We start from the raw sequence: 15,716 nt of genomic DNA on the forward strand, positions 1-15,716 counted from the left end.
GCAAACCAATCCAGTCCCAGGAGGTTAGGCAGTGCACCTTCAACACTGAAGGTGCACTGGGGGCAAGCAACGCAGCACGGCAAACTTGTGCTGGGTGACCCTTCCTCCCACACCGTCTACAAATGGTGTTTTTATGGTGACACATAGCTCTTGGATGGTTTCCGCCGCACCCTATACACAAGAACAACTTTCGATCCTCTGTCCATCTACGCTCCTTGCTAGCCGCTCTCAACCGATGGACATCATCATGATTATTTCCCTCATCTTCAGTGTCCTCCCGTAATTCCACCTCTCCCTGATGGACGGTTTCCCCCCTTCTAGCCGCCAGGGGGCTGCCCAACTTCTGTATCTCTTCCGTCGATCTATTCTATGGAATGCCTGCACGGACATAACAGGAGCCTGGGCCATCCATCAGCCCTCAGATGAAGACTCAACAACTCCCAGGTCTGGAGGTGGCTGATGAGGAAGAGGAGGAACAGCTGGGTCCAGTGCCTGATGCACGGATGCGCAGAAGGCAGAGAAGAGGAGAGCAGTGGAAATCTATGGGCCGGTCCTTGGGACGGAAGAGCCACCACTGCTAGCAAAGCCCAGCCTAGCTCTGGGGATAAAAGGCAGGGGGCAGAGATGAATAGGTGTGGCAGGCAACTATTTATCTCCCTGCCGGTCCACCACTGATAGCCTGCACTTACGAATCCTGTCTGGAAATTATCAGAATTCTTCTTGGAATCTGCAGCGCCTTCTGAGCGTGTGTGTTTGTGTCTCTGCTGCTGGAAGAAAGTGAGCGCACCTTCCAGGACTTCCTTTGCAAGTGAGGTAAGAGAGAGAGAGAGACTCCTGGTGTGTTGGGCCAGTTCAGGGGGAAAGGGAACGAGCGTCCCTTTCCACAGGACTTAGAGACTTCGTAGCCTGCTATGAGAGAGCAGTTGATGGCACTCCTAATAAAGGGAACGTTTCATTAACTACAAAGGGCTTGTCATGTTTGGTAGCCAGTCAGAACAATTACATTATTGCCTTCACAAATTTTTCCAATTATTGTCTTTCCCAGTGGTGAAATGCAATTTTTTTTGCTACCGGTTCTGTGGGCGTGACTTGGTGGAGGGGTCATGTGACTGGGTGGGCGTGGCCAACTTTTTTTTTAACTTTTTAAAGCAGTTTTTACTACCTATTCGCCCGAACCAGTAGTAAAAAAATGCTTTAAAAAAGTAAAAAGAGACTTCTGGTTGGCACCGCAGGCTCTGTGGACGGTCATTTATGACCGCCAGCCCTGCGTCTCCATTAAAGCCGCTTTGACAGTGCAAATCGGCTGTCTAGCGGCTGAAAAACTCTCCTTCGGGAAAAGGAGAGGAGAGCCGGTGGGCGAGAGTAGAGCCCCCGAAAGTCCTCTGGATCATTCCCAGAGGCTTGGAGGGTGAGAGCTCCTCAGTCAGCCCACCAAGAAGCTCCGGAGCCAGAACGACCCTGCAAAAGCAGGGCGAGAAGCCGCGATCCGATCCTGCTTTTAAAAGTGAGTTTGATTGATCCCAAGCGCAGGCAGAGCGGAAAACAGGAGAACAAGCCTTAAAAGTACAGAGCTTAACTCCGAAGTTACTTTGTTTCAGTTTGAATCTTGAGCTGGAGGCGGAAGATGGCGTCTTTGTTAGGGCTTTGAAAGTGAAAGCCAAAAACGAAAGTGCTTGAGAACTTTGCACTGGGAGAGTGGATTAGCTGCCTATTAACTGCTGGGAACTGAGAGTGCGGAGGGAAGAGGGAAAAAAAAACTACTCTGTCTGGCAAATTAGAGACTATAAATTAACATCTTTAAGGACTTTGTTGCTTTTAAAGAAAAGGGGGGGGAAGAAAAAAAAATGGCTTCTAGACAAGTGAAACCAGGACTTGTTAAAGGAGGGGGAGGTTCTCCAGTTGTGTCAGTGGTGACACAGAAAGCACAACTTCCGGGGCTGATACACAGAGCCAGACCCAGAGTCAAGATGCAGCACTTAATGATTTTAAGGAAGCTATGAAAGAAGCCATGAATAATCAAGCAACAGCAATGAGAGAAGCAATGAACAATTTAACATTACTTGTTGAAGGGAAATTTAAGAAAATTGAGGAAGACATAAGCTCGATCAAGGGAGCAGTTGCAAAGGAGCACGATAAAATAAGAGATGATATTGTTTTTGCTGTATCAGGACTCCCAAACCTTGTTATTCAGCTTGATGGGAAAGTTGAAGAAATTAATGAAGCCAACTTAAATTTGGAAAGCAAAATGGGTGATGTCATGACTAGAACAGAGAAAGTGGATGATGAATTGGTAATGTTACAATACAGATCTATGGAGTTTGCTCTGAGATTGAGAGGCCTGAAGGAAAATAGCAAAGAAAATTTAAAAGACATTTGTGCTGATGCTATTGCGGAGATAATTAAAGACCAGAAGATGTGGCAATCCAAATTGATAAAATTTACAGGGTTAATTCCTGGTTGGCAAAACAAAGACAGCTGCCAAGAGATGTGGTGATCTACTTTACAACTAGGAGGATCAGAAATGAAATTCTACAAGCTTCTTACAAGAATAAAGTTCAGGTGGCTGGGCAGGAGGTGGTGGTTCTGAAAGAGATTCCTCCAAAGATGTTGAGAAGCAGAAAAGACTTTGGCTTTCTGGTAAATGAGTTGAGAAATCAACAAGTGGCATACAGATGGGACGTTCCAACTGGTCTAATAGTGACTTATAAAGGAGAAAGATACCGGTTAAGGAGAGGGGAGAAAGGAGGTCTTGGAGGTTGAATGAAAATTTATTTAGATATGAAGAAAATATAAAGGAGCTTAAAAAACAAATGAGAGAATTTTTTGTTATTAACATGAACAAGGGTACTCCTATGGAAATGGTCTGGGATGCTAGTAAGGCCTATATGAGGGGTATCTTAATACATATGAATAATAAATATAGACTAAAACAACAAAAGAAGCGTAAAGAGACAGAGGAAGAAATAAAAAAGAAAGAACAATTACTTATATCTAATCCAGGAGATAAGAAAGTAAAAGAAACAATAAATATACTACGAGGGCAATTTAATATGTTAATGGCTGATCAGGTGGCAACTAGTTTACAATATGCTAAACATAATACATTTTGTAATTCCAATAAACCAGGTAGGTGGTTGGCCTACATGTTGAGGAAAAAACAGAAAGCACGAGTCATTAGTAAGATAGAATATAGAGGTAAGGAAGTTTACCAACAGAATATGATTAAAAAGGCTTTTTTGGAATTTTATACAAAGTTATATGCTAGTGACTCAATACAAGGTATAGATATAGATAGATATTTAAAGGAAGGGAATATTTTGGAATTAACGTTGGAACAGAAGGAAGGATTGAATCAACCAATAACTTCTGAGGAGATTGTTGCGGCAATTAAGCAGTTAAAAATAGGGAAAGCTCCAGGAACAGATGGACTAACAGCTGTTTATTATAAGAACTTACAGCTTGAAATGGTAGAGCCGCTTAGAACTCTATTTTGTAAAATTCAATCAGGGGGAGGAGTTCCACCCTCTTGGAGAACAGCTTTTGTTTTATTGATTCCGAAGGAAGATCAAAACTGTATCAAACCTGAACATTTTAGGCCAATTTCACTTTTGAACACGGATTATAAAATTTTTGCTAAGATACTAGCGAATAGATTAATGCCAGTTATGCAACAAGTTATTCACAATGACCAATCAGGTTTTATAAAAGGGAGACAGATGAAATATAATGTTAGGCAAATTATAAACTTATTGGAATATTTGGAGAAAAATAATCAGGTCCCTGCAGCGTTTATATTCATGGATGCAGAGAAAGCATTTGATCGATTGAACTGGCAATTTCTGTTTAAAATAATAGAAAAAATGCACTTTGGAGAGTATTTCATACATTCAATTAGAGCAATATATCAGGAGCAAACAGCACAAATAATAGTTAATGGAGGTTTAACAGATGTGTTTAAAATTGAGAAAGGTACGAGGCAGGGCTGTCCTTTGTCGCCATTGTTGTTTATTTTAACTTTAGAAGTTTTGTTGAATAAGCTATGCGATTCTGACAAAATAAAAGGAATTGTAATTAGACAGCAGGATTATAGACTAAGAGCGTTTGCAGACGACCTGGTTCTTACCTTATCTCAACCTATAGAAGCGGCTCCCTATATGTTGGATATAGTAGCTCAATATGGTAAAGTATCTGGATTTAAAGTAAATCTACACAAGACAAAGATGATAACTAAAATTTTATCTATAACTCAAAGAGAAGAGTTAGGGAGGATAACGGGGTTTGAAGTAATTAAAAAGGTTAAGTATTTAGGAGTATATATTGCAGCCTCAAATACGAAACTGTATAAAAATAATTATGAAATTCTTTGGCAAAAAGTACAGAAAGAAATGGAAAAATGGAAAAAGTTACAACTATCACTACTGGGAAGGATAAGAGCAATAAAAATGAATGTACTACCTAGGTTTTTATTTTTGTTCCAAATGATACCAGTGTCAGCGTTCCAAATTAGGCTCTCTTCCAGCGCTGACATAACAAGATGAAGCAGGAGCTTGATTTATTGCTGAGATGAACTTTTACCTAGTTTTGTGTGTGTACAGATAGGGTTTCCTGGGAGACGAGGAGGGGGGGCTACATTCCTGTGAAAAGAACGTGCCGGGATGTAGAGATGGATATGCATGTTGGCCAATGGGACATTAGGGTTGGAGAGCGGAAGAGGAGGGGGTTGGAAGGAGGGGCCAGTTTGGCTGCAATTAGAATCAGGAATGTCGGCTTATCTCTGTTCTTAATAAAAAATGATTCATTAGAGACTGCGCTTGAAAATGAAACTTATTTTAAGATAGAACCGAAACCTGACAGACAGCCAAACTCTCCTCCAAATCCAGGCTGGCTGAGTTTAAATCATCCCGTTCCCTCCCAGACATCTGGTCGGACGGACTATGGCTGAAGCCAAGCCCTCGGAGGAAAGCCTGCTTCAAGAAACGGGAGGAGCAGAAGCGGTCATGATTCCAGCCAACTTGGAAAATACAAAGGTAAAAGATAAAGAAAAACCCCTAAGTGAATTGGGAAGGGCGAGCTGGGGATGGGAATGGCAGCGAAGCCCAGACAAGGCAGCACCTCCCCACCCCAGGATGAGAGACGAGGCAAAGGACTACCAACTCCAAGGCTGGCCCTCCAGAGCTCAGCACAGAGAGGAGAGGGCAGAGAGGGAGGAACCACCCCAGTTCAGAGGGAAGTTCGATGGTGACCCAGACAACCTCGCCCAATTCCTCGATTCAGCTGAGATATACATAGAGCGGTTCGGACACCTCTACCCTTTCCCCAGAGCCCTAGTGAATGCTATCTCGGAAGGGCTGGAGGGAGAAGCAAAGAGGTGGTCAGCATCACTCTACAAATACAGGGCCCCCCAGCTACAAGATGCAGATGGGTTCTTGCAACTATTGAGAGCCCATTATGAGGAGGAGGAGGAGGACCCCTATGTGGAAGACGAGCTCAGAAACCTAATGCAGAGGGGGAAGCCTATCAGAGAGCATATCCGTGAATTCAGGAGAGTCATTGGGACACTGCCTCCCCTACCAGAGCGATTGCTGGTGTATTTTTTTAGAACAAGCCTAGATAAAAGAATTTCCCAAGTGACTGCCTATCGTGACATCCCAAACCGACTCGCTGAATGGTTCCGGGTAGCGATAAAAGTCGACAGAGGGCTGCGGGCGAGTGACACGTCAAAACCACCAGAGGGAAAGGAGAGAGGCCGACCAGACCAGGGGCCACTCAATAGACGAGAAACCCCAACATCACAGCCCTCCTACAGACCAACTGCCCCACGGAGCCCACTGAAATGCTACAGATGTGGGGGAAGCGGCCACATAGCAGCAAGATGTGGAACGCCTAGACCGGGACCCGATCCACCACCCAAAGCACGGCCGGAACGAGGGCCCAAGCGCGTCACCCACGTACTGCAGGAAGCTCCCCAAATCCCTGAGTTCTTCGCTCATCTGACCGAAACCAGAGGAATCCCAGATGAGAGAGATCAGTTCCCCGAACCCTATGACACGGAAGACGAAGGCGAGGATGACCCGATGGTGAGTGGACCCGTCCACCCTTTTCTTTTCCCCATACGCCTAACAGCCCCCAAAACAGGGGCCCAAGAGACTTTCCAAGCCCTAATAGACTCGGGTAGCACACGGTGCCTAATCAACCTACCCACAGTTCTAAAATTGGGAATCCGAGCTAAACAGCTCAAACAACCAATTCGCTTCGAGCAAGTTGATGGGTCCCTAGTGGGAGGAAGACTACCTGGGCTACCGAGTATCAAATGAGGGGATAGAGATGGACCCAGCCAAGGTCCAATCAGTTCTACAATGGCAGCCCCCTCGCACCCGCAGACAACTGCAAAGTTTTCTAGGTTTTGCGAATTTCTACAGACAATTCATCCCCTCGTTTGCGAAGATTGCCAAACCTTTGACAGACCTCCTAAAGACAGGAAGCCCAGCGATGAAACCTCACCCGGGACAACCCCTACAGTGGGACCTGACCTGCCAACAGGCATTTGAGACGCTAAAAGGACTGTTCGCGAAAGAACCTGTCTTAAAACACCCGGATCCAGAACAGCCTTTTGTCATCCAAGCAGACGCAAGTGATGTGGCAGTAGGAGCCGTGTTACTCCAAAAGAACAACCAAGGGGATCTACAACCCTGCGCCTACACCTCCCGCAAACTCACCGATACGGAGAGGCGATGGGCGGCGTGGGAGAAGGAAGCGTTTGCAGTAAGGTGGGCCTTGTTGACCTGGCGGCACCTTCTAGAGGGAGGCCAGAAACCATTTGAAGTCTGGACTGATCATAAAAACCTAGAGGCCCTAAAAACCCCACGAAAACTGTCGCCCAGGCAAGTGTGGTGGGCACAATACTTCAATCGTTTCAATTTCGAGCTTAAGCACATCCCAGGTGGGAGAAATTTCCTGGCTGATGCCCTCTCCCGGATGCCCCAATACAACAGTGAGCGGGAGCAGGTAGTGAATGCCATCATCCCCTCCACCCAAGCTGCGGCCCAAGTGATCACCAGACGGCAACGACGTGACCAGTAAGGCCAACTTGCAAGTGACTTAACTGCAAAATTAAAAAATGAAACGCTGACAGACCCCTGGTATCGGGACAATCAACATCTCTTGACAAAAAGAGATGAACTAGCATGGAGGGGGACAAAGCTCTATGTCCCACAGAGTTTACGCATCCTGATTCTCAAGAGGAGCCACGATGTTAAACCAGCAGGACACTTCGGGTTCCTAAAGACTCTGCACCTAGTACGGAGGCAGTTCTGGTGGCCACATATGAGAAAGGACGTAGACAGTTATGTAAAAAGCTGCACCATTTGTGCCACGATGAAGACAAGGCCAGGGTGCCCGCCTGGATTGTTGCAACCAGTAGCTGAGCCAACAAGACCATGGGAGGAGATTGCAATGGACTTTATAGTAGACCTACCGAGGAGTAGTGGAAATACAGTGATCTGGACTGTAATAGACTTATTCTCCAAACAGGCACACTTCATTCCTTGTAGTGGACTGCCTTCAGCCCGTCAGTTGTCCAAACTGTTCCTGAAACACATTTACCGCCTACATGGAGTCCCCAGGAGAATCATTTCCGACAGAGGGGTCCAGTTCACAGCAAAGTTCTGGAGGGAGTTTCTACGATCCATAGGTTCATCCCAAGGGCTCAGCTCAGCATTTCACCCGAGTACCAATGGGGGGGCAGAAAGACTGAACGCTATGATAGAACAGTATTTAAGATGCTACGTCGACTACCAGCAGTCCAATTGGGCAGACCTCCTATCTTTTGCGGAGGTTGCATATAATAATGCTGTCCACAGCAGCACGGGGCTAACCCCGTTCAAAATAGTGAGTGGCATGGATTTTGTTCCCATGCCAGAATACCCGAGGGAGCCCCCTTCCTCAGTCAGTTTGACCGACTGGATGGCAATGTTGAGACAAACTTGGGAAAATGTTAAGAGGGTGCTGGCAAAGGCGGCTCAATCTTATAAGGACCAAGCAGACAAGCACCGAACTCCCCAAAGACCATTTCAGCTGGGAGAGAAAGTTTACCTCTCCACCAAGTACTTGAGACTTAGACTCCCGAGCACGAAATTGGGCCCAAAATTTATAGGGCCATTTCCTATAATAAAAATAATCAACCCCGTTAAAGTGCAATTGCAGTTGCCACGGCTTTTGGGGAAAATTCACCCCGTTTTTCACAGTAGCCTTCTAAAACCTGTAGTGGGGTCTACTTTAAGGCCGACACCACGTGAACCCCCTGGGCCCCTGGTTGTTGGGGGCCAAACGCACTACGAAGTGCAGCGGATTCTTGATTCAAGATGGCACAGGGGGCGCCTTCAGTACTTAATTAAATGGAAGGGTTACCCATTGTCAGAGGCTTCCTGGGTGAAGAGCGCAAACATCCAAGCTGATCGCCTTATAGCAAGATTCCATGCAGACCACCCGGGAAAGCCGGGGGGGGGGGGGTGCACAGTCAGGGAGGGACTGATGAGACTAATCTTAATGTGTTTTCCCTATGGGATAGGTGATGTCGCAGAAGTGAAGGGAGAGGGGCCGGATGTCAGCGTTCCAAATTAGGCTCTCTTCCAGCGCTGACATAACAAGATGAAGCAGGAGCTTGATTTATTGCTGAGATGAACTTTTACCTAGTTTTGTGTGTGTACAGATAGGGTTTCCTGGGAGACGAGGAGGGGGGGGGCTACATTCCTGTGAAAAGAACGTGCCGGGATGTAGAGATGGATATGCATGTTGGCCAATGGGACATTGGGGTTGGAGAGCGGAAGAGGAGGGGGTTGGAAGGAGGGGCCAGTTTGGCTGCAATTAGATTCAGGAATGTCGGCTTATTTCTGTTCTTAATAAAAAATGATTCATTAGAGACTGCGCTTGAAAATGAAACTTATTTTAAGATAGAACCGAAACCTGACACAATCAGCCTAACATCAATACCTGGGAAGATACTGGAAAAGATAATAAAAAAACAGATCTGTGAACATCTAGAAACAAATAAAGTTATAACTAGAAGTCAGCATGGGTTTGTTAAAAACAGATCATGCCAAACCAATCTTATTTCATTCTTTGACAAAGTGACTACATTAGTAGACCAGCGAAATGCTCTGGACATAGTATAATTAAACTTCAGTAAGGCATTCGACAAAGTAGACCACAACCTACTACTTGGTAAGCTAGAAAAAAGTGGCATAGATAGCATCACCACTAGATGGATTTGTAACTGGCTGACAAACCACACTCAACACATAGTTCTTCATGGAATTGCATCTACATGGAGGGAAGTATGTAGTGGGGTACCCCAAGGCTCTGTCTTAGGCGCAGTACTCTTCAGTATCTTCAACAATGATTTAGATGAGGAGGTAGATGGGGAACTCATCAAATTTGCAGACGACACCAAGCTGGCAGAAATAACCAACACGCCAGAAGATAGGCTTAAGAATCAGAAGGTTATTGACAGACTTGAACATTGGGCTCTATCTAACAAAATGAAATTCAGTGGTGAAAAAAGTGAGGTTTAGGCAAGAATAACCAAATGCACAGGTATAGTATAGGTGGTACCTTGCTTAATAGTAATAACTGTAAGAGGGAACTAGGAGTACTAGTCCAATCAATCACAAATCAGTTAAATATGAGCCAGCAGTGTGCTGTAGCTGCCAAAAATGCCAATGCAATCCTAGGCTACGTTAACTGAGGGATAGAATCAAGATCACGTGAAGTATTAATATCACTTTATAATGCCTTGGTAAGACCAAACTTGGAATATTGAACCCAGTTTTGGTTGCCATGATTAAAAAAAAATGTTGAGACTGCAGAAAGAGTGCAGAGAAGAGCAACAAAGGTGATTAGGGGGCTGGAGGCTAAAACATATGAAGAACGGTTGCAGGAATTGGGTATATCTATTTAATGAAAAGAAAGACTAGGGGTGACATGATAGCAGTGTTCCAATATCTAAGGGGCTGCCACAAAGAGGGGGGTCAACCTATTCTCCAAAGCACCCAAAGAGGCAGGATAAGAAGCAATGGATTGAAACTAATCAAGGAAAGAAGCAACGTAGGACTAAGGAGAAATTTCCTGACAGTGAGATCAATTAATCAGTGGAACGACTTGCCTTCAGAAGTTGTGGCTCCTCCAACACTGGAGGTTTGTCTGAAATGGTATAGGCTTTCCTGTTTGAGCAGGGGGTTGGACTAGAAAACCGCCAAGGTCCCTTCCAAATGTGTTATTCTGTTATTCTGTAAAAAAAAGTTAAAAATAACCAAAATTAAATGATGTACCACATACTGTAAATCAACAAATGATAATAGATAGCAAATCTATTGTTGTTGATTTACAGTATGTGGTACAGCATTTAATCTTGGTTACTTTTTTAACAGAATAACACATTTGGAAGCCTATACCATTTCAGACAAGGTAAAGGTAAAGGTTCCCCCGCACATGCGTGCTAGTCATTTCCGGCTCTAGGAGCAGTGCTCATATCCGTTTCTAAGCCAAAGAGCCAGCGCTGTCCGAAGACGTCTCCGTGGTCATGTGGCCGGTATGACTCGACGCCAAAGGTGCACAGAGAGCTGTTACCTTCCCACCAAAGTGGTCCCTATTTTTCTACTTGCGTTTTTTACATGCTTTTGAACTGCTAGGTTGGCAGAAGCTGGGACAAATAACGGGAGCTCACTCCGTTATGCGGCACTAGGGATTCGAACCACTGAACTGTTGACCTTCTGATTGACAAGCTCAGCATCTTAGCCACTGAGCCACCGTGTCCCCTATTTCAGACAAATTGTTGTCCAATCTCTTCTTAAAAGCCTCCAGTGTTGGAGCCGCCACAACTTCTGGAGGCAAGTTGTTCCACCGATTAATTGATTTCACTATCAGGAAATGTATCAGTCCCCCAGACCAAACAATGTGAACTGCTTTGTTGCAATGCTTTGTGCAGCATCTAATATATTAGAATAAATGTAAGACTAAGTACAGAATAAAACCGGTTTGGTGGATAACAAATAAGCATCTTGCACAATATTCATTACTCAGTACAAACTTTAAATTTTTAAAATTTACAAACTTGTAGTATGCTAAACAAAAAAGACAAGTTCTTTGCCCATTTTATTTGCCTTTCTAAACTTTTATCCTATGGAAAGGCACAGTTATTACTATTATAAAATATATACCATGTTTTGAATATTAAAAGTCTACATGAATGCTAAGCAGTCAACCAGTTTTAACAGGGAAGGAGTGGTTTGGTTTGCTGTTTGTTTTAAGCTTACTTTGCTGAATTAAGATATGAATTGGGTGTTTAGACATGTATAGCTCAGTAGTGGGTTCCACTTACCTTTGCTACTGGTTTGGAATTGGGAGCACGTGTGCGCTTGCGCTTGCTTCGCTCACGCACAGCGCTTCTGGGCATGTGCAGAACCTTCTGCACATGCGCAGAGTGTCTGTGATGACGTCCGGGCGGGTTGGCGGAGCTTCCAGCCGCCACCACTACTGGTTCACCTGAACCGGGGCAAACCGGTAGAAACCCACCACTGGTATAGCTACTGGGCTATACTTCTGGAAGTGAAAAAGTGGCAGTGTAATTCCTGGAAATTAGCTAATTTGTGGCACACAGAATTGAGTTTGAATTGGTTCTAGGACACTTCCCCAATCAATTGCCTCCATCTATTTTAGATTTCAAAGCCCACTTTCTCCCAGGTAGTATAGCCAACGGTTAGTAGCAAGAAGAGTTGCTGCTCAAAGCATTTGCACAGTTGAGAAAGATGGGTCTAGAGATTGACTTGCCCTGAAATGGGGCGGGAAATCAAGGAGAAGGTGAGGCTGGGCTGGTTTGTGGCATCTCTAGTTCCCCAACTGGCTGAACTTCATGTCTGCCCCATGATTTTGCTCCTCTCCCCATCTGCCCACAAAGTTAATTAATTCAAGCTCTCTTATCCTTCCATTCTTCTTCTCTATTAGGAGCCCAATGCTGAAGAGGAACCAATATTTTGGCTTGGGAGGTGGTGACAAAAGTGAAACACTGACTGTGATAACATCCCTGACCCCATTATTCCCATTTATAATAAATTAGCAGAAATATGTGTGTTGTCTTGTTTGCTGATTTCAAGCCCTGTGTCTGTAAGCTTCTTTTCCATCACCACCCAGCTGTAGTTCTAGACTAGTGTTTATAGCTGTGTGAGTTCAATTTATCTTGCAACATCAAATGCTTGAAGTTATGGTGGATTTTGGCACACAAGCTTCAGCCTTCCTTTTTAGAGTCCTTAACCCTTATCCCTACTGCCCCTCAAATATCCTCTGCATGTCTGTTTACCACTTTGGGACTCTGCTTCCTGCATCAGCTCAAACTATCCTACCACCATCAAGAAAGGTCATCTGAATTTAAGGCAATCCCCCTAAATACAGATTAGACAGAAAAAGCCCTTATGCCATTATTATCATATTGTCAGCAATTCCAAGACAATTCTCATGTTAAAAATGAATTATCTGGAGAAAACATTGAGTCTTTGTTTCAAAATGCATTGAGAAGTTCTTGGTGTAAACCAGGGTGGAAATCTTATGACCTGCTTAATCTTGCTCAACTTCAACTTCCAGCAATTCTCATTAGCTTGGCCAATAGTGAGGAATGCTGGAAATGGTAGTTTATACCATTTGGAGAAGTCCACTGTTCCTTACAGCTGAACTCAGTCAATGTAGCTGTCCCAAATGGTTGTAATAGCCCATGGTCTTAAGGAATGGCTTCTTCCATTAGCTTCTATTCAGTCCTTTTAATCAAATAGCCTGCAATTAAACTTGAGACTTTCATTGTGCAAAGTAAATATTCTTCTCTTAAACTATTATTTATTTATTTATTTATTTATTTATTTATTTATTTATTTATTTATTTAATTTATATACCGCCCTTCTCCCAGAAGGACTCAGGGCGGTGTACAGCCAGAATAAAACACACAGATATAAAATTTTAAAAAAACAATTTAAGAAATATTAAATAATTTGGCCCATATCTAATTAAAATAGAACTACCCGTTTTGGACATTTAAAAATTAAGAGTTAATGATTAAAAAATTTAAAAATTAGGCCAGCCCGGCTTGTTGGAATAAAAGCGTCTTGAGGGCCCGGCGGAAGGTGCGTAAATTGGGAATCCTCCGCATCTTGGGGGGCAATTCGTTCCAGAGGGCAGGAGCCCCCACAGATAATCCCATCAGTAACTACCTGAAATCAGCATTCTGGTTGATCCTTTTTCTACAGATTCTCATTTTATTTATTTATTTATTTATTTGTTCAACTTGTATGCCGCCTTTCTCCGAAGACTCAAGGCGGCTATGTTATTTGACACAGGTCTGTGTTATTTGAAAGTTTTTTATTCTCTTTTTGCAGAATCTAGAACTACTCTTCTGTTCCTTCCAGAGGAGCCCTCAGGGCATCCCTCCCCACTTTGTTTGGCATGATGATGTGTGAAGTGATGCCGACCATTAATGAGGACAACCGCCGTGGTTCATCCTATGGGGACGATGATGCCAATTTCGAGCAACTCATGGTCAACATGTTGAATGAGCGAGAGCGGTTGCTGGAGACATTGCGTGACACGCAGGAAAGTTTGGCTACCTCCCAACTCTGCCTGCGTGAATTGGGTCATGAGAAGGAATCACTACAGCGCCAGCTCAACATTGCCCTCCCACAGGTCAGGAATGAGGATGTGAGAATAAGAGCTGGAAGGCTATAGGTCTTCCTATAAATCTTGGGAGAACTGAGTGGTGGGGATCTCAAAATCTTTACTGGTTGGAAAAAATGGCATCACATGGGTGGGCTGAATGTATAAGGGTCTCTGAGGTTCTTCTGTAGCTTTGGCAAAGTATACATTTGGTGGTTGCATTAAATAATTCAGTCAGTTATTAATCTGAAATATTTTTATCCTGCCTTTTTACTGGCCAAGGCTCCTAGAGTGGCTTATAGAACATTCTGTATAATAACAATGTGCCATTAGAGTAGACATAAAAACAGTGACAATGATGTTTGTGGTTGAAATCTGTTTGAATGATGTTTGTATCTCCCTTATGTCTTGCTCATTGGATAGTTGTTCATAATGGCCTTCAAGAAGGGAAACCAGACTGCTTGGTGATGGAGGGGATCTGGAGAGGAGAAATAGAACATAGGGGAGTTTCCTGCAACATTTCATTCCTGGATCCCTGTATTTTGCACATTCCTAGGAGACGGCAATGATGGCAGTTTACTGCATTGGCTCAGAAGTCTTTCAGAGAAGGTAGAATTGCCCTGCCTGGACCATATACTTAGAGGGAACTCCATGCAAAATATGCATCATGGCCCCATCAGAGCCTGGTTTGGAGGAGGAGGAGTTGAAACTGGGACCGTCCGACAGGGAAGGCATGCCAGGGGCTGAGGACGATGTTTTCCCGGCCCCTCAGGCATTGGGGGAGGTGATTGACCAGATGGAGAGCTGCCTGCCTACACAGACACAGGGGAGGATCGGCTGCTGACCAGCAGTGGTGCTGATAGGCAGCCGATCTCCTCTGATGGGGAACAGCTGTCTACTCCACTGATCCAAGGGCAAGGAGAGTGGGGGCAAGCCCAGAGAAGGGCTGCAAGGCTACTCAAGAGGAGGTCGCCCTACCCCTCCTCACAAGGAACACCTGGAGGGGAGTAACTTTTTTTTTTATTTATTTATTTAAAACAATACATAAAAAAAAAGAAATAGTCAAACAAATGATCGCGACAGGAACTTTACATGATATTTACACTTTCTACGGTATGTAGGCTTCAGTCAGATTTAACATATATTAAACATAATCCTGGTTATACTTGACTTTTTGGGCGTCTGTTGTTCAACCAAACGTACCATTTGTCCCAACATTGGAAATATACGGAGTCCTTTTGATCTCTCAATGCTTTAGTCAGTCTGTCGGCTTCCGCATAATCCAAAATTTTCTCCAAAATCAAATCTTCAGCCGGCAGGTCTTTCCCCTTCCAATGTTGGGCGAAACATATTCTTGCTGGCGTGGTGATAAATACACACAGACACCATATATTTGTGCCTATGTTGTCTGGCCTAATGTTCAGTAGATAGTACTCTGGTTTCAGAATTAGGTTATAACCTGTGATTTCCATGATCCATGCCTGTATAATTTTCCAGAATTCAGTCGTCCTGGAACAGGTCCACCACATGTGGGGAGTTAGTCTTTGCCAGGAACAATTCTTTGCTTTGGCTTACACTCCCCCGGCTTTGACTTATGCCTGTTGCTGTTTGCCTTGCCTCGCTTGGAAGATTGCTCTTTGCCTTTTGTTTGGACCTAGCCCTTCTCTTGTGGACTGTGTTTAGCCTTTTCTTCACTGTGCCTTTGGAACTGTTTCTTGCCTGGGACCTTTTTCTTGTCCTGAGGACTGTCCTTGCTTGTGCCTGGACTCTGCCTTGTGGATTGGACTTGGAACCCTGGACCTTTCCCTGTGAGCATGCTCCTATTGTGTGGGCTTTCTTCTTTTTTTCCTTGTTGTAATATTTTTTCTTGTTTTATATCATACATTTCTTTTATATCTTGAGGAGTGTGCTCTCTAGGTGTCCAAGGTTTTAACATGTGAACAAACATCATCATCATCATTATAATCATATGTATATAAACAAATATACAGTAACGTATAAACAAATATACGATAACATCCATCATATT

At 44.1% G+C, this 15,716-nt stretch overlaps 1 protein-coding gene across 1 annotated transcript in view; it reads left to right on the top strand.

Moving 5' to 3' along the window:
• Nucleotides 1–13,480: 13,480 nt before the first annotated feature.
• The window catches only part of PPFIA3 (PTPRF interacting protein alpha 3), a 404,830-nt gene continuing 402,594 nt past the window's right edge, over nt 13,481–15,716 (top strand). Inside the window, exon 1 of the mRNA XM_070944575.1 lies at nt 13,481–13,717. Coding sequence (XP_070800676.1) covers nt 13,481–13,717 — 237 coding nt within the window. The remainder of the gene's footprint in view (nt 13,718–15,716) is intronic.

The sequence above is a fragment of the Pituophis catenifer genome, unplaced genomic scaffold (assembly GCF_029215685.1).
Source record: "Pituophis catenifer annectens isolate HBS135680 unplaced genomic scaffold, rPitCat1.0.hap2 SCAF_5, whole genome shotgun sequence".
NCBI classification, from domain to species: Eukaryota; Metazoa; Chordata; class Lepidosauria; order Squamata; family Colubridae; genus Pituophis; species Pituophis catenifer.